Genomic DNA, 25,073 nt, shown 5'->3' on the forward strand with positions numbered 1-25,073 from the left:
TTTTGTGGAGATTCTCCAAAATAGTAACAGGATATTTTTCATTCTCCTAATTTTGAAGTAATATGGTCAGTTCACTTCAGGGCTTCATTGTTAAATGGTCTCTGCTTCACTGTTTTATGTCAATATTTTTAGGGATGACATTGGAATAATGTCTTGTGATGACATCAGCAAATATGGAAAGTCTGGAATGAAAGGCTCTGAGTCTCCAAGCTACTTTCTGGAGCATGAAAGTGGAAAGTATTACTCATTAATTGAAGGTGAGGGCCATCCCATGGGCTCTGAGTATGAGAGAGGCAGAACAACAGGTGTTCGGAGAAGAGAAAAGACACCCACTCATGGTATGCTTGTTTTTTTGACCTTTCAAAGTTGACTAGGTTAACAAACTGTGTTATTAACACTCTATCACTTACCAAGTCACAGTAACATATTTAAATTATGACCTATTTAGGACTTAAAACTTTATATGCACTTACTATAAAGTTTGGCTGAATATTACCATGACCAAAGGGTTAACATTCAGAATTATAAATGTCACAGTTTCTATAAGCCAGGTATATAGTACCTACTTTGAACACAAATGACTATGAATGAAAGTAACTAAAAATATTTGAATGGGCAGAGAGAGAGAGATCTCTTTCACTTCCGTCCTCACATAATGGCTTTTGCACTGAGTGGGGAGCTATATTAACCTGAAATCAGACAGAAGGTAGGGCAGGGTAACACGTTAGAGCAGAGGTATGCAACCCTTGACACATGTGCCAGAGTGTGGCATGTGAAGGCATTGTGCTTGGCACACATACCTCAGGGTGGACAGCAGGAGAGTTACAAAGGGTCCAATCCTTGTTGTTGCAGTGCAGCCACTGCCCCTTCCCCACCATCTGCTTCAAGGTGTGTGTGCACCCACTGCCAGTAATGAGCTGGGCCCGGACTCTATAAACCCCAATGTAGCTGCTCACAGCCTCCTTACCACCTGCTGAGAGTAGCCAGGGCTCCAGGGCAGGTACACAGACCTCGGGGTGGACAGTGGAACAAGGGCCAGAACTGTACTGCCACAATGAGAATAGGTCCCCTTGTACCTCCCACACCATCCACCACTGGCACACCAACATCTTGCAAGTCAAGATTGCAGGTGTTTTTGGCACTCTGCCCCAAAACATTGCCAACCCCTGCCTTAGGGTGCCTATACAGAAGCAGGGAAGCTGCTCTGATCCACTGTAATTATAGTGCATTGGAGCAGACTTAATTTATCAAGTCTGCTAGCAGGGTAATTACCACACCGCAGCATCCTACAGCATTTCATGTATCAGTGTCCCTACACTTCAGCATGACAGCAGGAGCAGTTTATCTAAAGCTCATCTGACAAGCTTTAGATAAAGCTCCTCTGCCTCCATTTTGAAGTATGGGGATGCTGATACACGAAACACTCTGGGCGCTTTAATTAGAGCTGCTCTCATTACTGGGTTACTGAAATATTTTTGTCTGTCTGGAAAAGGCATTATTAGAAGGTTAAAACATTGGTAAAATGTAATGTCATTCCTAATATAACCTTGTAGAATAAGTGTCTAATTACATAGGCCCAGATTCCCAAAGAGACTTTATATAACGAAGCTCAGCATTGCCCCAACTAACTTTTAAATGCCCAGTCAGGTAGTGCAATTTACAAAAAAGAGTGCAAAGAATGGGAAGAGCTAGGTATTCAGTATTTCATTTATAACACCTTCACAGAATGAAGGGATGACCAAGCCTGCTAATAGGAAACATTGAAGACAAGGGCCTTACTAAAGTCCTGCCCTCTTCCTCAATTTACCTGAGTTATTCAAGGCTGTAGTTAGGTGACTATGTGACACTGGTGGGGCCCCTGCCTTATGTTGCATTTATTGTGCAGTTAACTTGTTAATTGCACCATGAATTAAAAGACATGTTATGGAGGGAAAGTAATTATTGTGCAATAAAAATGGCCAACCAGCCATAAAGATATTGCTTGAAAAAGGTAGAACATTTCTGTAGATGGTTTCTATAAAGCTTTCCTGTGAATGTGGCATGTCACACACGGCGATAGTGCTTGACCAGGTCCTCCAGCATCCCAGGGAATCTGTGACTCATGCTGAACTCTGCTGTCCCAGGTGCCTCAACAAGAGATGTCATGACACAGTGCCTCCTCTCCATCCCAAACCAGCCTTCAGAGCTGCTTCTTTAGGGAGCCATTAGCACCTGTCAGAATCAAAGTGTGAACAAACACTGAACATGACATGCTTTATTTACACACAATAGTAATCTGAGAGAAGCTGAGAGAATTTGTTTGCAAAGATGCTGAAAGAGTGAAGATGAGGAAAGGAAAAACACATGCACAGAAGCACCTTAATAAGGTATTCAAGGAGAGTTTGAGACCTGATACTCCTGTTCCCCTACCTTCCCCCCTAACACCCGCCCACACTTTTTCATGGGCCTCCTTTGCTCTGCACTAGGCCTAGAGGAGCAGCTTTTTCATCCAGAAGGAGCTCAGAGCTTACTTCTCATTAGCAGCTCAGCTGAAGGTGTGGAACAGGGACTAATAGCTCCTGCAAGCAGTTCTCCAGACTTCTGGCAAAGAACATTTCCAGGGCACACTTTCCACTTTGGATAGCTTGCCCTGTGAATGTGAAGGAAGTCACATGACATGACATTTTCCATCAATGCAACATTACTTGTTTCTTGAAGGCAAAGGCTTCTGCCAGGAGCCAGGGATTCATAGCCAAAAACATTTCCTTCATATAGTTAGTTAAGTTGGTCCTTGGCTATGGACAACTTTCTCACTCTTTTCTTTTCAAACATAGCTGGAGGAGGAGGAGGCAGCAGTGGTGTAACCACTTTTTTATGAAAAGAAAGTGGTTAGAGCACTTGCCAAGGAAGTGAAACAGTTGGGCTCTAGCCTCATGGGATTCAAATTATTCTCCCACTTCCCAGGAGTGTCCTAACTACTTATAGATTAATTGAGGCACTTTCTGTTACTTCTGTTAAGGTTCTGCCATTGAGACAATACAAGATTCATGAGGCCATACAAGAAGCAAGCAAGATGGAACATGACATTATAGCCATGTTATGATGTCACTTCCTCGGGAGTGGCACTCATGAGTTCTGGGCCCTGCTTCATGGACTGTTCATGCCTTTTGCGTTAAACAGTCATTGTAGAGAGTTATGAACAGTGTTGGAATTGGGGACCAAAACCCATTTCTTAAGAGTCTCAAGTCAAGAATTATATTTTTTCTCATCATATTTTTTGTAGATTTTAAAGGGCTTTCTCCAGTTTTTACACCAAATAGAAACATTTCTTGGAATTCGAACTTATGTGCCCGATGTATGAAGAAATGATATCATGTACTCCTTATGATTTGACAGTTAAAATGGACAGAAAAGAACAATTCATTTTCATCCTCTTAATAGCAGTCTTTCAAGGATTTAAAACTTTTATTGTGTCCCACCTTGACCATTTCTTCAAACTAAACATATCTAGTTCCTTCCATCTTTCCTTAAATAGCTTGCATTCCAACACCTTTATAATCTGTTGCCCTTGGATCCTTTCCAGTATCTATGCATCATTCTTAAAATTGCATGGACACAGTACTCCAGTTGAAAGCTAATCAGTGCCAAGTGGAGTGCTACTATTATCTCTTGTTCTTTGTGTATAATGTCTCTTAATGCAACCCAGAATTGCATTTACATTTATGATCCAACAACACCATATGGTTGTTTCATGTAATGTTTGTGATCTCCCAGAATCTCTTGACGATGGTAAGCCAGTTATGCTCATTTTGTATTTGTTCATTTGGTTTTTTGTTCCCTAGGTGTAACTATTACATTTCTCTGTATTGAATTTAACTTTGTTTTAAATCTGATCAGTATACTTTCTATTCCCACATCCAGGACATTAACAAAAATGTTTCACAGTGTTGAACCTAGAACACATCCCTGTAAAACTTCTCTTACAAATTCTTGCCAGTCTGGCCCTAATCCATTTGCTCTTTGCTTCCTCAGTTAACTCAATTAAAATTTTATTTTGGTACTCAGTTGATACAGTGCACCATGCTGACTGTGGTACCAGTTTCATTTCTGCTTCTTTCAGGAAGTATCTAAAGTAAGCCTCCTCCACTTCATCTAATTGGTGCTGAAGACAAAGATCAGTGCCAAGAGTCTGACTTGGAGCTATACTTGGTTTTTTTTTTCAACAACAGAAGGGGCAACAGATGGTCTCAGATGCTCTTACAGCAGATTTTGATGATTAAGAATAGGAATTATCTGTCTTAATTCCCAGAGTGCTATCCTTTATGAATAGAGTCCTGGATGACATGGGGTTTTGAGGAAGGAGCAAAAATTACATATTTCATAGATTTCATTAACATTAGGGCTGGAAGGGACCCTACAAGATCATCAGGTCCAGCCCCCTGCCCAAGGGGCAGTAAGTCAGCTGGGGTCAGAGTTCTGGTTGGATAACTTTGAAGCTGGATGCTCTCATGGATTTCTCCATAAAAAATGAAACTTCCAAAAATGCCAATATAGTTTTCTGTGTTTGTGTTGAAAAAGGTTTGAAAACCATACATTTTGTGTAATTATGAAAAGATTTATTTGCCCGTCATGTAAGCCAATATTACACTGCATGATAAGCAGTTTGTGATAACTAGCAATTTTTCCTCCAGTTCCACTATTGAGATTCACTAATTCTAACTTCCTCTTCTTGCCGCTGACCTCAAACAAACAAAATATCAGATGAAAAATAAATACATTGACAGTAAATTAAATTATGTAATTATAAAAAGAACATTAGAAGTTAATGGATTTCTTTAGGTTGCTACCAAGGATGATAAAGAGGAATCTGCACAATGGACACAGTTGCTCCGTCCTTTGTGTCCATAAGAGTAGGAATGAAAGATGTAGAACCTTAGAGTATATACATATTTTGAAATCTTTCTTTATTTGTCTTGCTTTTCACTTCCAAGTTTCATTCTAGAGTTACACTTCTAGGGTAATTTCAAAACATTTGATAAAAATGCATTTAACCTGTTCTGTCTTCTTTTTTTTTTTTTTTTGCCTTCAGAGAGAGACTTGGTTTTCCAAGAAATTATAGAACATTTCTTAGCCTTTCTAATAATTTTAACCAAGGGCAGACCTGAAGTGGGAAAAGTTCCCACTTGGATGTGTTTTTAAGGCAATCTAAAATATACTTCTGCAATGTTTTTTGTATCACAGTAAATATCGCTCATTTATAAAATTTAGTTTGGGATAAGAAATACTCCTAGATGTTCAATCTAAGTTTGTATTATTTTGAGTAAACTGACAATGTGAGAAGTTCATTTCAGTTTATATATTGTTATTTTAATGTAAGTAATGAGGGGTGTCTATATATGTACTCTGGGGTCAGGGGGAGCATTTTAGGTAGAGGCGCTCCCGTGCAGCCACTCTAACTAAAATTAATTAAGATCCCACATTTCAAAATGGCCTCAGGGTGCTTTAACTAAAGCTCATTTGATAAGTTTTAGTTAAAGCACCACCATGGCCATTAATGTACATGATGGTGAGGCATGCTGGAGCATTCTAATTGAATCTGCTCCAACACGTTCCAATTACAATGCATCAGAGCATGTGTATAGGCACCCTAGATGTTGAAGAATTCAGATCATATGTTACACACAAGGATTTAAGAACTACATCCATCATTTCAGCAAAATAAGATCTACAGTTTATGTACAACGGAAGTGCTATATGCTACAATTTTTGTGGACTACCTAACTTAAAAGAAAGAAAAAAACTGAGCCAGGCAACCAACTATTAGGAACTTTGCAAAATGTATTTGATACCCTTGAGTGAAAGGCAGCTGCCATAGAAAAGTAATATTACTAGATACCTCTTCTAATGTCCATATTGACAACTATTTGTTAGTGTGTTTCCCTTATCTATAACAGACATTTCCACCTGCACCTCTAGAACGCCATAACAGTTTCCTTAAGATGCATGAGCTAGGTCTTCATCTGCACCAGTAGTCTTCTCATTGTAGCTGTAGTGAAGACAGCAAGTCACCATGGGCACAGGCAGATGTTCAGACCCCCCACTCTAACTCATGGTGCTTTACAGAAAGCACCATGAGTTAGAGTGCTGTCCACCTGCCAACTCAACAGATGTTTGCATGTTAGGTCAGGAGGGTTTGAACCTGGCTGCACTAACCCTTGTGGCCAGCAGGTGGGGGTGCTCCAGCAGTCTCCTCTGAGGCTATTAAACTGTCCCTCTCCCTAGCCCCACTGCTTTCTCAGCTCCAAGGCTGTCAGCAGGGAGGGAGGGTGAGGCAGAAGCAAGTGGCATGAGCTGCTAGCTGGCCTTTGCTCAGCCTGAGCTGGAGTGGGGAAGGGGTGGAACAGAGAAGCTCCACCTTGCAGCCCCCCCCCCCAGCTACACTGGCTGAGGTACTGGGAGGAGCCAGGCCAGGCCCAAGAAGAGAGAGGGCTCCATTCCAGACCTTCCTCTAGCTCAGGCCGGGCAAAACAGAAAGGGTGAAGTGAGCAGTACTAAGCTTCCAGCTTTCCTAGTCTGAGCTCGAACTGGGGTTTGAACTGAAACTCCTCACCTTGCAGGCTCCAGCTCTAGCTAGTACCCCAGCCATGGTAGCTGGAGGGGCCATGCAGCAGAGGGTCTCTGCTCCTCCCTCCTCCCCTCCTCCACAGCTCCAAACAGGCGGTAAATCCCAACCAGCAGCTCAGTGCTGTTCCCTCCCTCCACCTCCCCCTCATCCTAATGATAGCCCCAGGGGTAAAGCTAGGTTGTATCAGCCAGCCTGCAACATGTGAAAAATTCACCCTAGAGAAAACAAGTTCTCTAAGGTGTTCTAAAGCAGAGCACCTTCATTTAATACCTTATCTGAAGAGGGTTAATTTGTGCATGAACAGCCTCTTTAAAACACTCTACAGCCTTGTACATGTGTCATGGCACAGCTGTAGAACACTTTCAGGGGCCTGAGCATGCAAAAAATGTAACTTGTGTAAGCACCCCAAGAGACTGACTTCAGTTCAGCCCTAAGTATAATTCACTACAAATTCAGGGCAGTTCTAAATTATGCCTAGCTGCATTGATAGTCTGACACTATTTAGAGATTTGCTAGGCAAAGTGTATCCATCCAGGCTTTCAGATTTGTTGCTGGAAAGGTTCTCAAAAAAAAATTCCTTTTGTGCTAATCAAGTTAAATAATGCTAGAATCCTGTCAGTGTCAGCTGTGCCTAAAAGCAGTGTTTAATGACACAGTTTCAACTCTAGTGTTGATGTATCTTCAGTTATATATCATTCTTTTTCCTAATAAAATTGGAGGAACCCTGGAAGATGATTTTTATCTGTAGTATATTCTCAGTAGATTGTACAGCTATACACTATAACCTTTACACTGCTTGAGAGAGTTGTTACCAGATTAACATTGAAGAGTAAGACTCCATCTTAATACCAACACCATTCAGTCTTTATCATCTCCCTGAGCAAGTAAATCCCACAGGCTTTTACTTTAATAATAGGATCAAAGAGAAATCTGAATTGTGTTTGAAATGTGAGCCAGTTAGATGGATTTGGCTTGCTTTCATAAACTCATACTGCACAGTGTCTTCTAGTTAAATGTTAGGCTCTGTATGCTTGTGCCAGATTCCTGTAGAATTTGAACATTTTTCTTATGCTTATGATGAACCATTGTGCCTGCTTTCCACAGCTTTGAGAGATTGTTTGCAAACACAGAAGGAAGTTAATTAAAAAAAAAACTGGAAAAAAATCCTTCCAAAGAATAAATTGGGAGGAGGGGGAAAGAAAACACATTTGTAGTGTGTATTTATCTCTGGTAACTTGTAGAAGAGCCTATTAAAAAAATAAATTTAATGTACAAATGTTATTAAATGAAAACTCAGTTTTTTAAACCTGGGAAGAATTTTTGTTTTTGTTTTTAATATAGTGTATTTTTAACTCTCTTATTTTATAGACCTACTCTCAGAAGCCTCAGAAGTGACTATAAATTAATGTGTTGTTAACATGCATAAGCTAGGGGGGCAGGGTTTGGGGACGAGAAACTTGTAACTGTTGATGGAACAAGTAAAAAGGGGGAAAAACATTTAAAATCTCTTTCATGGTTGCACAATCTTTTTTCAAAGTTCCTAAACTTCACATACACTGTAGCTCAGAAATCCCTATCATGGATCTGCCAGAATAAGAATAGTGTTGCTAGACTATTGCCTACCACACTGGTGGATCATGGAATTGCAGTGACTATTGTAAAATGAGCCTTTTTCAATATTTATAGCATATGCAAAACCCAAACATGACAATGGAAAATCTGTTTCCCTGCAATTTCTCATTTTCAGAAATATCTGTGAAAGTAAAGCTACATACCATGATACTCATTCTAGTTATAACATATTTGTAATTTGGTTTTTCTGAGGGCCCCCCTAGATGTTCAGTTAGGCTAAGGACAGAAGTTACACATAAACTTGTTTAAGTGATCAGAAACTGGTTTAAACCTGTAACAGAATAGAAGTTCAGTGCATGTAAACCAGTTTCAAAATGGCTGAAACTGGTTTAAGATAAACCTGGTTGAATGTAGTGTCAGACTTAACTGATTTGGGTCAAACTGGTTTGTGGAACTTCTGTTCCAGACCCATTCCTGGTTTAAGTTAAATCAGAGTCTCCAGCATCCCAACATGCTTTTCAGCCCTGGGCTGAGCTGAGTTGGGCTGTCTGCTTCAGAGAGCAAGGCTGGCTCTGCCCTTCTCCTCCTCAGCCAAAACTCTGGATGGCTGAGAAGGAGAAGGAAATGGAGACTGCAAGCACAGCAGCCTTTGCCTGGCTTCCTCCTGCTCCAAACCCCCTCCTCCCAGCCACTTGCTGCTCAAGCAGGAGTCCCCCTCCCCAGCACAGACCCCAGCAGAAGGGGTCCCAGCTGGCATCTGGTCATGGTCACGCCACCCCCATGCTAGCTAATACTGAGAGTTGTCTATGTGTGTATGTCTCCAGTTTCACTGGAGTGTCCACTTAGAGCTTTTTTACGCTAATCAACAGGTCATCTGGTAATGTCCCTCCATTCTTCCTTAAAAATGCTTTGCAAAAAGCTGTTTAAGAAGAGCTTGAACTAATGAGAGAGGCTTTGTTTTCCTGATGGGCAGATAAGCTTTGTGTTCTAATAGACTCCCTGCTGGCAGTGTTCAACAGGGGACAGACAGACATGTGAGAAGTGGCCTGGTTTGTAATGAATGCAGTGTCTATCAGTTTGCTGCAGACAGTATAAAGAAGCAGAGAGAGGGAGATTGAAAAGCTCAGTATCATTAACAGATGCGTTCAGTCCACATAAGGAGTCCTCCTATCCCCCCGCCCACCCTTTGTCTCAGAGTGCTAGCCAGGGGCTGGGGGCTGGGAGCTGGAAACACTCCCTGCCCCTTGATCAGTGAGCTGGAAGGGAGGGGAGAAGCCTGGCAAGGAGCTGCTTCACCCTCCCCCTCCAGGCACCCCCTGACTGTGGACTGTGCAGGCCACAGCTGAGATTTAAACCACTCCCTAATCATAGTGTCCTGACAAGGCCTGGCCATGACAGCCCCCCTCCCCCCCTCAGCTCAGCATTGTGGAATGGAAGGGAGGGCTCACTGTAGCTCTCCCTGGCTTCTAGCTTGAGCCACTGCAGACATCGGCCTGCATATCCTAAATAAAACATGAATGTCTATTCACTTGCAAATTGGTTCAATCTCTGCAGGTTAGACTAACCTGCAAAGACTGAATCAATTTAGGGTCAGGCTTTTTGAATGTTTGTCCCTAGCCTTAAAGGCATATGATCTAATGCACAGTCTACTCAATTGCACCTCCTGTCTTGCCACACATGCATGGCAGAAGGCATGATTGTGGGATCCATTGTCCTATCATACCTTATTGCTGGTGCAAGGGAGCCCAGAAATGTGAACCCATGCTCCCTCTGCAGCAGCATACTAGTAGCAAGCTCCCACAGCTATGAGTCTTGCAGCTGACAAGACTCCCAGCTACAGCAGCACCCCACATTTTCCTTCAGCTGCAAGTCCCATTAGCTAATGAAATTCCCAGCTATGGCCACATCTCATGGGTTATCAGCAGGGATCCTGGTTTTCTCTGATTAAAAATTGCAAATTCTCTGATTAAAAACCCAAAATCCATGATAAAAATTAAAGGCAAAGCCTACCCCAGCACTGCTGGTGCCCTGCACTCCCCCACCCACAGCCTCAACAGCTCTCCTGATGCCCCTCCCAAACAGCCCCCCAGACCCACAGACACGCAGGCACAGACATGCAGAAACAGAGGCACACACAGACACTGACACCCACCCCAGCAGGTAAGTGTGTGAGGGGGAAGGGGTGGGGCAGGACAGGGGAAAGGGAAGGTGCTGGGGGAGCAGAATAAAAAAGAGCAAAGTGTACCCCTGTGCCCACTCCCAGGAGCCACACACACTGACACACTGAGGTCAGGGGTGCCACTCAGTGGGCCACACACACTGGCCAGCCTTATAGGGGGTTCACACACAGAGGCCACCACCACAAATCAGCCATTGCACCCTGTGGTACCATCCCATGGTCACCCACATGGCTTTGTGGGCAAGTGGTGCAGGGCATGGCAGTGTGGTGGCAACCACCATGTGTAGCCCACATATGTGCTGCCTGGCCGGTGGGGTGGAAAGCAGGGCTTGCATGCAGCGGCCACCACTACATCACTGTTTATGCCTCATGACCAGCTGGTCGGGTCAGTGGCAGTGTGGGATGGTGACAGCTGCATGCTGACTGGGGGGAGCGGCGGGGAGTTTTGCAGACAAGTGCTGCCACTGCAGAACCCTGTCCTTTGCCCCTGGATCCTAGACATAAGTGGGGCTTGGGGACTGTGGGGCAGGGCTGGGGAAGGTGGCTTCTGACCCTAAGCCTAGTAGCTGACTCAGAAGCTCAGGCCCCACCCTTCCCCCTCTGGGTAGGGCTGGGGATTTCCCACCCTTCTGCAATCAGGTCCTGAAGGCTTATTCCAGCCTGCAAGAGCTCTTTGCAAAAGTGGAGAATCCCCCACCCCCCAGATTTCTCTGTTAAAAAGGGAAATCAGTGTTTTCTCTGATCAAAACAGGGAATCCATGGTTTTCTCTGTTTTTCCGTGGGAAACGGAAAACCCAAATCCCTGGTTATCAGATTCAGGACTCACAGCTGGGGCAGCACATCATGCACCTCTGCAGCTGGGAGCTCCTAGCTATGGGGACAGAGGTATGCTATATAATCAAATTAAAGCTGGATAGAAACCAGGTATAAAGCTATTACACATTTTCTAGCTTTAACTTTGTAGCTGGATGGATCTTTTAGGGTTTGATAGTTAATCTGCACGTGTTGCTGGTCTAAATGAATTGCACAATTAACAAGGTAATTGTACAATATATGTACTTTATAGAGGGGGCCTAAGACTTAAGGATCATAATTCTTGGTTCTGAATTTATGTCCTGGCATTTAGAGTTCCTGTGCCCACATAGGTTGGTTTGTACCTACTTGTTTTTCTATGATAAAAACATACATAAATGGTAAACCACAATTTTTCTTTGTTTTCAAACGTAATTCATGCTCATTTATTTTCCAGTTCAGTCATTTTTTCCATAATGAAACCTGCAGTTGTAGCATTGCATCTAGTTCACAACTGTATCTTGTAAACATGACAAGTGAGTCACAAGGAGGAGGAAAAAAAGGTAAATTTGTAACCCAAAAAACACAAGATGGAAGTTTTTTCTATATCAGTAGTAATAATTTAAGATGATACTGTTGAATGGCCACACTTGGGGCACAGACAGAAGTGACAATTTTCACCCAATCTGGCCACAGAAAGCAGTCTATAGATATAACCAAACACAAGTGCATGGCTGCAGACAGATTAAAAAATGCACAATCAAGTGAATATCTGAGCCCTTATTGCATGAGAGGTCAAATGAAGATGTTTCAAGACAGAGTATCTTCTATAACTTCTGCTTGTACTGCCTGCCAGCTTACTGCTATTTTCAGAATGGGAGGGGGGAAAGGGAGCAGAAGGAATTCAGTCTGGGGGGTTCTCAGCCCCCTGAGGAGGTGAGGGGGCTCCAGTTCACTCACCCCACCCTCCAGTGCCAGCTGGGGAACTTCTAAAACAGGTGTGGTCAGAGTTACTCACCCTGGGAGCCACATCCAATCCTCCACTGAATTTCAAGAGCCAGGGAATGGGCGGGGGGGGAGGTGAGTGATCCGGTAAGGGAGTGGGGGCAGGGGGGGCACCACAGCATCAAGCTGCTCTGGTTTTCCCCACATGGAGTGCACCCCAGAATAAGCAGCATAGCCTAGCAGCCCAGCTGGTGCCTGAGCTGGCAGTCCTGAGAGAAGTGGGGTCAGAGCCGCAAGTACCATGCTGGTGAGCCGCATGTGGCTCACAAGCCATGGCTTGGCCACCACTGCCCCAGAACAAGCTCCCTCTGCTCCTTTTCCTCCCCATCCCCATTCCAAAAACTTTGCAGCCTCAAAGGGAAGAGGGGCAGCATTATGCATGGGTACAGGGCCTTTGTGCTAGGGGAAACCAGCTGCAGGCCCCACAGCTAGATTCCCCTCCCCCTTGGTGCCAACGGTGAACTTCTGTTTGGTCCAGGGGTTGTTGTAATTTAGAACACTTCTTACAAAATAGTCTCACAGTTACAGCAGGGAGCGGCACTTTTGTAGGTACCCTTGGGCTATACCTTTACATGTGGCACTTTGCTATCATGTATTGTGTATAGTGGAATCTGGATTAACATCTGAATTATTAATAGTATGTGTAGCACATTTAAATGGTCCCAACAAAGGCTGTCCTCCATGGTGTATTATATGATGTCATCCTAGGGTACGTTGCTTGTAGTAGTGTGGAGCAGATAGCACCTCTCAAGGAGATACCTTTCCAGGGTCTTGGTAGTAGTGCCCTGTTCTGCCATGCTTTGCCCTCCAGGGCTAGGTACAGACAGTCAAAAAGCCTAAGGCTGATTCAATTCAGTCTTTTCAGGTTAATCTAAGATGCACAGATTCAATTGAAACAGAAGTGAACAGACATTGACCTTTGATTCAGAAAATGCAGCTACATGCCTGCAGTAGCTCAGGCTAGAAGCCAGGGGTTCTAGAGCATGGCTCTCTGGCTGTGTATTCACTTGGTTTTCCTGCTGCCCCTGAGGTCTCTGGGATTTGAAATTCAGAATTACAGCAGCAGGACTCATCTTCTTGCTTCCAGGTGCTTCTGGGATTTGTAGTCCACAGTTGCAGAAAGCAGTAAGTTTGAGTGGGGGAAGGGGTGTTTAACCCCTCTCTCTGGCTCCAAATCCCAGTTGGAATTTAAGTGGGGGGAGGACAGTCCCCCTCTGCAGATTGGGTTGTATCCTCAGCTGGGCTTGCCCCCCCCCCACCCAGCAACCCTCTTGTCAGCCAGCCCTCGCTGCTTCAGCTAGGGAGCTGAGGAGCTGGGAAAGCCTTGCTCTCTGGCACAGACAGCACAGCCCAGCCCAAGGCTGGAAAGCATTCTGGGATGCTGGGGGACTGTGACTTAACTTGAACCAGGAAGGGGTCGGAGACAGAAGTTTCATGAACCAGTTTGACCCAGATCAGTTAAATCTGATACTAAATTCAACTAGGTTTATCTTAAACCAGTTTCAGTCATTTTGAAACTCGTTTATGTGCACTGAACTTCTATTCTCTTATAGTTTTAAACCAGTTTCTGATCACTGAAACCAGTTTATGTGTAACTTCTGTCTCTAGCTCAGCTGCTCAGTCAGCAATTGAAAGGTAAGGAAACGGTAGGTGTCTGTTCCAGGGTCTCCAGAGTGATAGTGCCACTCCTGTAACTGATGAACCTTTCTGAGGTGAGATTGATCACATCCTCAGTCACAGTGAGTGGAAGCTTGGGCAGCAAACAGACAATGGGCTCTCTCCTCTCCACTTGGCAGTCCTTACAAACCTGTAAAGACTCAGATTTGAAAAGCATGCTGAGATTTCTGCTCTCCAGTAGGGGTGTGCAAAGCAGGCCCTATTCGATTTGCATTTGGCCCAAATTAGGGACAGTGATTTGATTTGTTGATTCAGAACACTATCCCTGATTTGATTAGGCTGAATTCGAATCTGAAGATTCTATGTTGATTCAGAGAATCAGCAATTTGGAGACAGACACAGCTTTAAAAGTTTTTTTCTACATACCTTGAGGTAGTAGGCACAGCACATGATTGCTGCAATGCTGGGGCACATGGAGTGTCCCACAGGAGTGTGGGGGAGCCCTCCACATGCTTGGTGTTGAGCCTGGAAGTGAATCAGAAGTACTTTGAATCCACTTCTGGGTCTGCCAAGCAGCATGCAGGGGGGGTGTGGTCAGCTGTGAGGGGGACCCCGAGTGCCCCCCCTGACCCAGGAGGCACCAGTCACTGAGCCAGCCACAGAAAGTGGGGGGCAGGGGGGGCAGCGCACTCCCCAGTGGACCTGGAAGTGCTTCTAGTCCACTTCCAGATCTGCTGCTGAGCACACTAGGGAGCCCCTTGTGCTTCTGTGGGACACTCCATGTGCCCCAGCATTGCAGTGATCACAAGTCCCTGCTACCTAAAGGTATATAGAAAAAACATTTAAAGCTATGTCCAAATCTCCAAATCTTTCTAAATCAACTCGGAGGGTTCCAATTCCATTCAGAGAGATTAAAGGGTCCTCTGATTTGATTAGATTCAGAGATTCGGCCACTGAATCAGGCCAAATCTCCACCAAATGAAATCAGGTACCAAAGCTTCCCACAGCCTTAGTCTCCAGGTCCCCAGCTGCACAGCTCTGCTATAATATGGACTTGGGTCATTTTGAGGTATTTCATTTGGGAAGGCCCTGTACCATTGCATAATGCTGAAGCACTCCAAATGTGAAGTGCCTCATATTGGAGCAGGATTTGAACTGTTCCAACTCAGAATCTACTTGAATAGAAGTTTGGCTCTCCTATGGAGTGTAAGGCTTCATTCAGTTTTCCTGCCGTTGTTCTCATCCAACCAAAGGTCAGAAAACAACTTCTTCTCAATGTGTAAACCAAAAAGAAATTCCAAGCTGAACCGTGCAAGGTATTTAGTTTTGGGGAGTTTCTTTTTGTCTCCATATCCAAAAGGAAAAAGGTTTGATTTAATAATAAATGCATTTTCCCTGAGAAAACCTCATTAAAATTCCAGCTCAAGGTGAAAGAACTCTTCCATTTACAAGCTGATACAGTGAAATTTCTGCCACATTAACCCTTCATTTTTACATTCTATAGTCTGAATCCTTGCCTTCATCTGGACTCAGACATGAATGTATTCCTATCTAACTACCACTTCCTGGCCTATTTATTATAATTCAAAAATATATAAGACTACATGCCCTGAAGAGGGTGATGAATACTGTTTGGAGGATAGAAAAGAAAAAAAAAATCAACAATAATTTTCTTTTTCCAAAACTGGTTTAAAAAAACTAAGTCATAATCAGTTCCTTTGTGCAGAAGCTTTCTGACTTGCCTAAAAAGGGAATAAAAATTATTTCAATGCTTAACTGTAGAGCAATGCCCTAATACTTTTCTTAAATATCCGACAATTTATTTGCATATAAATGTGACACACACAAGCAGAGTCTTTTTAAGGTCATGTATAATGTTGCCATCAGTGCAGTATTGACTCCAGTTCTCACAGAACATTTCCACATGATTTCATAATATACTTAATATATTTCATAATATACTTATGAAATGAAGTCAAAATAAAACATATTGACAGATTTTGTGTGCATTTAAAGAAGAACTTTGTATTAAGAGAAAAGAGCATGCAAAATCAGCAATTGTTGTGTTTCTGCTTTGTTTGTTTCCCATCCCAAGTTCCTGTTTTGTATGTTGGTTGCTCAGCACTGGCTAGCACTAATGTACTCCACATATTAGTATGGGCTTGCTTAGTAATACATTGGAAAGTCATTGTCCCTTCTTATTTCTCATTCTAAGTCGAGAGCACTTAGTGAAAGCTGAGAAGCAGTAAGTTTGCCCATGAATAGAAAGATCATTTTAATATATTTTGTCACTGGTGGTATCCAGCCATTAAAATAGAAAAGGCCCTGCCCTCAGATATCTACAGTCTCATTTGCGAAGATAACACAATGAGAAATTACAAAGGAGTATCAGCATGGAAAGGGAGAAACAAAAGGAAAATAAACCGTTCTGTTGGTGAAGTATGATTATGCAGTTCCTAAAACTTACTTATTTCATCTGCTCCTGAATTGTAATAATAATTCATATCATGGAAATCATATAAATTAATAACAATTTTGTAGTAGTGCAGTCAGTTAAATTATTCTGAATAAATTACGGAATAAAAAAACTTAATCATCACAGTAGTTTCACAAAAAAATGCTTTGTTTTCAGTAATAACGCTGAAGAAAGTACCTAATGGAAAATATACTGTTGGGTATATCTACCTTTGTTAGTTCTGTAACTATTTTAGGAATGGGATTATTGGACAATATCTAGTGTTTCAGAAAATAACTGGATTCCTAAACAACTATACTACAAAACTAGGCTCATCTTAGCTTTTGGAAAACTTTTTTTCTGTGCATTGAAAACAAGGAGTTGACGTATGATTTAGAGGATTGTTTCATATGTTCAGTGATTATGATGCACACTGACAAGATCAGAAAAATAATCTCATATAGTTAGTTTTACAATATTTCCAGTTTAATAGCCCTGCTACTGTAGCCGTTCTACTAATTGTGTAACAAAAGGTGAAGTAAATGCATACCTTTTTTTTTTTACTGTAGTGGAGAAATTACATGAAAGACAATATTAATGAAAATCATAATTTCTTAATATTTGGGGATTTTTAAAAATTATTAAATGTTCTTTATTTTCCTTAAGGTATTTACAGTTAATCAGTTTTATTTGTGGGTAAAAGATGTCCTTGTCACCCAAAATATATTTTCCAGATCAGATGTATGTTAGTGTTTTTAGACTGAGGGATCTGCAATGTTGTGTACGTACCAGTGAGCTTTCTAATTTTACGAAGGCATGTTCACCAGTTTAGTAAACTTTAGTTTCTTTATCCAAAAGCAAACACATGCTGAGTTAGAAAATCTTGCATTGAAAACCGCTATGGGTAAAGATCTAATAATAATAACAATGAGGAGCAATTCCACTCGAATCCATAAAGTTAACATGTAAACTGGGATAATGAAAACCAGAATATGAACCATGATATTTAATAGCTTCTGGGGACTTTAACATGAATAATAAATGGATGCTAATAAAACAAATTATGCTGGAAAATTATTTTTCTAACTAATTTTTTGGCATTAATTATTCCACCATGCAACAATCCTTTACTTGTGACTTGCAAAAATTATATTGCTACTTCTTGGATTGTTTCCAGGTGACTTGAGGCCTGTTTCTATGCCTACAGAGTACAGCTGGATAGGGGAGTCAAAAGAACAAAATGTGTACAAGAGAGGAAGCCGAGGTGAGTGCTTTCTTATGTCCTGTTCCTCAAGTTTTTATCTCTCTGTTACTTAAGAACATGAAAAAGAGCATCACAGAAACCTATTCAGGAGGTCATCTTGTCTTGCATTCCCTGAGTGTTCAAACTTCACGTTTCACTGAAAATTTGGATTTCCAAAAAAGGTATGATAAAACTCTGGAAAGAAGTGTTGTGATAGGAATAGTGCAAAAAGGTAAAACAAATTGCTTCTGTCATAATCATAGGTATTCACCTTTGGTAGGGAGTGGAGGAAATGTACTAACTGTACCTCGCCTCTCAAGGCTGTTGATATTGCATGAAAAATGAAATAGTGATCTTTCAAAGATATATATTGAAGCCTGCTTGGCTGAGGCCTCTGCTGCAACTATTGGAAAATCTTTAGAAGTCTCCTCTTTATAATTCCATTATATCAAAACTACCATTAATGTGTCATTTATTGTTGTCAACCTTTTATATTAAAACCATTTTCAAAGTTAAAATAAAATAAATTGCACTTAATTTTAATAAAAAATTGGAATGGTCTGCTCCAAAAATGTCAAAACAGGAAATTGATACCTTATCCAATTGATTTATTTTGTCTTTTCCAAATAAAATCTTGGAAAAATTAATGCATTAAAATATTTAAATTGTAAAAAACAGTTCAGTAAACATTTTCTGACTAGCTGTAGTTTAGACACTCATATTGATACAAAAGACAACTTGAATTAAGTAGATAGGCTGTCTAGAATAAAAAGATGCTATTTAAAATCTGTTTTTAGCTCATTTTGTCAATTCTTCCTTTTCCAGGATGATCTATTTTTGCTTCCCTTTCTGGTGTTTGCAAAGTCTCGCAGTTTAATAATGTGGGAAATAGTTGTTGTTTATACATTGCCATGGCATCTAACTGGCAAACAAAAGAAAGGGTCTCTTCTCTGAAGAACGTACAATTTAGCTGTATCTCATAAAGAGGTGCCTATGCATGGATATGTGAAACTGGATGCTGCAGGTGTTTCACATCTTATGAAAATCAGACTTGTTATTTAGGTTTCTTTATATAGATTTTATTGCCTAAATTTAAGCATTCAACTTTGAAAATATTTTCTCCCAGTATGCAATAGCCAATCATTATCCTTGTCCTCAGATTAGCTAAAGCAATTCCTTCTCAGTACAACATGAAATACATTATTTTTTCACATACCATTCACACACACAAATTGGGATATCTTATGCAGGGAAACTGATTCTTCTGCTCCAAAACCACCTGCCCAGCAAGAACAGTGGCAGTTCTATTCAGGCAGGTGAGGGAGTCACTTGTTGACTTAATAGCTTATTGTTCTTCACTCACCAGTGTTAACAATAGTCTTGTTAATAGTCTTCCCTTTTTAATAGTCTTGATGCTCCACTAATCACTCAAACTTATTTTGGCAATTTTGCTGTCCACTAGCTAATCCTTGTCTCTATACTTGTATTTAATAGCCTTGTAAACTTTTTAGTGCTTTTTCAAAATTGTAGATCCACCCATGGAGCAGCAGCTAGGATCTTAGTTCTTGGTTAAGCTCCCATGTTTTAGCACCAGCAACTCAGGAAGTTAGGGACCTTGTCCAGGAATCGAGAGCCCCAGTTTCTAGTGCCCCCTCAACCCCTCCCCCCACCCCTCCAATGGGTTTGAATCTGAATGCCTCCAACATCTGTTCAGGGTGCTCTAACCACCATAATAATTAGTCATCACTGTGGGTCAAAATGCAATGACCCATGCCTTTACAAAACAGTATACCTTGATGAGAACATTTGCTTTGAAATTTTTGAGTTCTGAAACAAAGCAAATATATTCTCATGGAACAATTTTCAAGAAAATATTTAGTATTTGGTTATTTTAATTAAATTAAAATATAGTTGTGAATTAGCCTTTTTCATATTGTTACATAATAGAAGAAATTATAAAAGGAAACAAAAAATAATATCAAATGGTAAATCATTTTGAAAAGACAAAAACTAAATGTTTCAAACTTATCAAAAACAATTTTTAGTTTATGCCAAACATGCTGAAATCAACATATTTTTAAAAAATATTTAGCTTTTAATAAATAAACATTTTTCAACAGCAAAATGATCCTTTGGAAAATTTAAGTTAAACTCTTTAAAAATTTTCCCCATCAGTTTGCAGGTTGAGGTCTTCATGATCACTATGTTAGAATCTTTCTTGGGTTGTATTTTTGATCTGTCTGACATACAAACCTTCAAAAGAGTCATCAAAATCCCTCAATTCTAAAGGATGGAAAATTTGCTTTTCTTTGAAAATCTTTTTTTTTCTTTAGGGAAATAGTATTCTTTAACTCAAAATATATTTCCATAGGCAAAACATAAAAAATAAATAAACAAACTCATGAATGTTCCAGAGTAATATAAGCAATAAAAAAAAGTTAAAGACTCATAGAATAATAGAGAAGCACAGTTCAAAGGGACCTCCGGAGGTCATCTAATCCAACGGTTCTCAACTAGAGGGGCCTGTGGCCCCCTGGGGACCTGCAAGCAGGTTTCAGGGGCTCTACAAGGGCTGCAGATCTAGTGCAGTCGTGAACAAGGGCAGCCCATGCCTGGACTAAGCCCACCAACACTGCTGTCAGGTTCATGAAAAAATGTGGGTTTTCTCCTTTAAAGGAGAAAAACACAGGAAACCGTGGTTTTCCTTTTATAGGCTGGAAACATTCCTACCTGCAAGGGGCTGCTTGGAGCTGGTGGGCAGTGGAAGGAGGCTGATACAGCATGGGTGACCACTTGCATGTGTGTATGCACACATGCATGTGACAACCTGGCAGTGGTGGAAAGCAGCTTCTGCAGCTCCCTGCAGGTAAGTTGGGTGGGCATAGGCAATGCATCAGGAGGTGGGGAGACACATACTCCCCTCTCCAACTTCTGCATCCACAGTGGGCACAAAGCTGCAGCTTGGCTGGACCAGGTAGTGGGACCCAGCATGGGAGTGTGGAGCGGGGTGACAAGACTCATTGCCATTGCTGCCACTGGGACCCCCATGCCAGCTGCGCCACCAGCAGCAGGAATAATGGTGCTTCCCTCACCTCCTCCTGCCACCAGAGGGGAGGTGGGATGAGGGGCAGCACAGGTGGTCTGAGAGGTGACCTGTGGCACTGGCTGGGTCAGGAGTGAGGCACTGGCTGGGTTAGGCAGGGCCATAGGGCTGGAGGTAGGGAGTGAGGAGCACCAGCAGGGCTGAAGGAGTAGGGGTTGTAGGCAGGAATGTGGGGCACCAGCAGCATCAGGGGGCTGTGGATCAGAAGTGAGGGGCACCAGTGAGGCCAGGAGGCTTCAGGTCAAAATTGAGGGAGGCCTTGAGTCCAAAATGGTTGAGAACCACTGATCTAGTCCAACCTCCTGCATGAGGGAGGATCATCCCTCTACATAAAACTACTATCAACCCTGGAACAACACAGACCTAACACCCTAAACTTCCATAGGCAAAGCAGGGAAACCATGGGGGACCACAAAAATATTTCATAGACACAATCTGCTTCTGCTTCTATGAAATATCAATATATGCTCAAGAGATCCCAGGTAGAGGGCCACACCCCCCTGTGGAGGAAGGCAAAACCCCTCACAATTTGTACGAATCTGACCATAGGGTAAAATGAATTCCTTTCTCCAAATATGGTGATCAGTCAGACCTTGAGCAGAGGGGTGAGACCCTCTAACCAAGAGACTCCAGTTCTGATCCCAGCAGGAGCACTGATACACCCCAGTTAAAATCCCCAGGCTCTGCCCAACACCCAACGCCTCTGAGAGAGGCTTAAAAACATCCTGATGCTTGTAGCAGAAAGGCGGCAGAGGCAACCAGCAGAGCCTAGAAGCATAGAGACATACCCCTTATGGAACACAGTCTATGTCTAGACCATCCTTGACCTGTGCCTGTCCAACTTTTTGAACACTTCAGTGATGGAGTGTCCTCAACTTTCCTAGGCAGTCTATTCCACTGCCTCACTATTCTAACAGTGAAGAAGTTTTTCCTGATATCCAATCTAAACTTTACTGCAACTTCAGATCTTAGTCTACATCCTCCTCTGTGCAGCAAACAGAAAAATGCTTTCCCTCTTCTTTATGGCAGCCCTTCAACTATTTGAAGATTGCTATCATGTCCCGGCTTCAGCACCTTTCTGAAGCTGAACACACCTGGCTCAACCAGTAGGAGATTAAGTTTGTCTGACATGATTTGTTTTTTCATAAATCCATGCTGGCTGCTTGTGATCTGCCTTTTCTCCCCCAAATGCTTGCAAATGTCCTTGCTTAGGATATGTTCCAGTAAATTTCCAGGTATTGAGGTGAGGCTAACTGGTCTGTAGTTCCCTGGGTCCTTGTGTTTGCCTTTTTTAAAGACAGGCATTATGTTAGACTTTTCCAGTCCTCTGATGCCTAGGCCATGCCCCATGATTTCATGGAGATCATTCCCAAGGGCTCCAAGATCTCCTCTGCCAGTTCCTTCAATATCCTAGATGGAGTTCATTCGGCTGGCTGACATGAATTCATTCAGACCTATCAAAAGCTGTTTGACGGTCTCTTTTGTTATCTCATCCCTCAGCCTTCCCCCTTCCTTATCCAGATAATCCATATTACGTGACTGGCTACCTCATTTTGTGTGTGTGTGAAGACTGAGGCAAAGCAACTATTGAGAAGATCTGCCTTTTTTGTATCTTTAGTTAGGAGTCCATCCTGCCCCCCCCCCCACTTGTTAACAGAAGCCCCACAGCTTCCTTGGTCCTTCTCTTCTCTCCAACATACTTATAGAACCCCTTCTTGTTGTCCTTAACCTCCTTTGCCAGGTGCAGCTAGTTTTTTATCTTTGCCTTCCTGACATTATCCCTGCAGGTTCTTGCTGTTTTCTGATATGCTTCCTTGGTGACTTGCCCATTCTTCCATTTCCTGTATGCTTTCCTTTTGCATTTGAGGTATTTTAGAAGCTCCTTATGCAGCCAGGTTGGTCTCCTGCCATTCTTCTTGTGATTCCATCATGACAATTTCTTGTTGGACTTCCAATACTGTTCTCTGTAGAAGCTCCCCACCCTCCTAGGAGCATTTATCCTTCAGTCTATAATCCCATGACAACCTGCCTATTAACTCCTTGAGTCAGATTAAATCCACCTTTGTGAAATCTAACATCCTAATTTTGCTGATCTTATGCTATCCCTGTCTTTAGCTCTGGAATTCTATCATATCGTGATCTCTTCCTCCAAAGTTAACGCATCACCTTCACATCTTCTACCAGTTCTTTCCTGTTGGTCAGGACACAATCCAACATAAATGATCCCCTAGTTGCATCCACATGTTCTAGAACAGAAAGTTGTTTTCCACACCAGTAAGGAACCAGCTCAAAATGTTTATGTTTGGCTGCATTGTTCTTCCAGCAGAAGTTGAGAAAATCATAATTTTCCATCAGTACCATCTCATAGCTTTTGGGTAGATTTGCATCTGCTGGAAGAGTACCTCATCCACCTCCTCTTCCTGATTTGGTGCCCTGAAATAAATCCCCAACATTATATCGGAGCCACAACTTTCACCTTTCATCTTCACCCAAATGCATTCTAATTTGCTGTCTTCTTGCTCCTGAACCAGGAAGCAAATGTTTGTGTTTTTAACATACAAAGCAACACCACCACATTTTCTCCCAACCCTGTCTTTCCAAAACAAGTGTAACCTTCGGTGTTGACATTCCAGTCATAAGACCTGTTCTACCAGATCTCTGTGATGCCAGTCAGATCATAGTTTTTTTCAAGCTTCAGCTTCCAGCTTATCTTGTTTATTTCCCATACTTCTTGCATTTGTATACATGCATCAGATATATTTTGCAGTTTGACCCACTTGCTTCCCTTTTCCACCACTTTTTGCACTCCTATAGCTCTCTAACCCTTCCCCAGAGTTAAATTGCTTCTTTGAGTCTTTCCCCTCTGGACTGTGTACTTTGTTGCTAGAAGGTTTTCATGACTATCCCTCACCCTCCTTATTAGATTAGCCAGATGACACCCAAAGATGCTGTTCCCCATTCTTGTCAAATGTCCTCCCAAGAACATCCAGCCATTGTCAAAGAAGCCAAAGTTTTAATGTAAATCCTATTGTCTCAGCCACATGTTCATTTCCCAAATATGATGATATTTGCCTAGACCCTTGCCTGCCATGAGAAGAATGAATGAGCATGCCACTTGTGCTCCAAACTCCTTAATCCTCCTCCCAAGAGTTTCATAGTCACCTCTGATCTGTTCAGTGTTGTTCCCGGCAGTATCATTGGTGCCTATATACAACCAGGAAGAGGAAATGCTTTGAAGTATGGGTGAGTTATGGCAGTCTTTCTGTGAAATCTTGAATTTGGCTTTAGGCAGGCAGCACACCTCCCAAGCCCCCAGATCTGGATGATAAATTGGTGTTTCTGTCCCCCACCAAAAGGAGTTGCCAAGCACCATCACTCTTCTCTTCATGCAAAGGTCCTAGAGCCCCTGTTCTTTGGACTGTGTACTCTCTGCTCTGTAAGCAGCTGACTCCTCTGTCTCATGCTGGCAGATGTCCTCTCCTCTGCTTTTCCTAGCAATTCCATCACAGAGTGTTTGAAAACAGTTGCTAAACTCAGTCCACTGTTCTTCAATACTGTAAGAAGCAAAAAAGAGGAGGGAGAGAAGGGGAAAAAGACATGTAACAAGAACCTACACAGCAACCCCCCCCAGGGCCCTTGCGTACCTGCGTGCGTGCGCACACACACACACACACGCACACACACGCGCGCGCACACACACACACACACACACAGGGTCTCCTGCTCTCTGGCCCCCTCTGCAGGCAAATTTCCTCGGTTTACTGCTGTCAGAGTTCACAGGGGTTGCCTTTTTTTTAAGGCTTCTTATCGTAGCTCCACTCCTCAATTAACTAACCCAGCCCCACCCAAAGCAAGCCCTGTCACCCAGTTACTCCAAGGGGGCAGGAGAAGGGGAGAAGAAAAGGGGAGAGAGAGAAAAGGGGAAAAAAATCCAGCACACACCACAGAGGGAAAAGTGGGGGAGAAAATCCCAAACACACACCTCAGACACTATGCAAACACTCTAACACCAATCAGCCACCCTAAGTCACTAACACAGAAAAAAGCCTCCTAAAGGCAGTCCCACACCTAAGCTGCTTGTCCCAAAGAAACTGTTCTCTGCTTACTGCTCAGCTTAAAAGCCATGGCTGCTGACAGGTGTGGAAAAGAAAAAAAACAGCACTTTACCAGAAGAGGCACTGCATTAGTTTGACCCAGATCCCCATTGTCTGTATAGATTGGCCTCTTCAAAAGGGCTTTTTGGAACTTTTATCTAACACTGATTCAATATCTTTTATTAGACTAACTCAATCTTACCTAATCTTTTTTTCAGCAGCATGCAATAAATGAAACAGCAGAATAAATCGATCCTGCCTCCATCTTCGTCAAAGTTAATATATATATGCTTATTTTGTATCTGTAGTTATCCCATATATGAGCTTCAAGTGGTCCCCTGTATTCAAGATAAATTAATAAGGACTACTTTTCTGAGCAGCAAACACTTTAGATGAAAGGGCTGTGAAA

The 25,073-nt window shown here is 42.3% G+C and overlaps 1 protein-coding gene across 1 annotated transcript in view; it reads left to right on the forward strand.

Moving 5' to 3' along the window:
- The window catches only part of LOC149858241 (connector enhancer of kinase suppressor of ras 2-like), a 762,411-nt gene that overhangs the window by 566,125 nt on the left and 171,213 nt on the right, over window positions 1–25,073 (forward strand). The window contains exons 13-14 of the mRNA XM_090059075.1: window positions 133–338; window positions 17,402–17,486. Coding sequence (XP_089915201.1) covers window positions 133–338; window positions 17,402–17,486 — 291 coding nt within the window. The remainder of the gene's footprint in view (window positions 1–132; window positions 339–17,401; window positions 17,487–25,073) is intronic.

This window comes from Crocodylus siamensis, chromosome 8, assembly GCF_052110815.1.
Source record: "Crocodylus siamensis isolate JL-2025a chromosome 8, ASM5211081v1, whole genome shotgun sequence".
NCBI lineage: Eukaryota > Metazoa > Chordata > Crocodylia > Crocodylidae > Crocodylus > Crocodylus siamensis.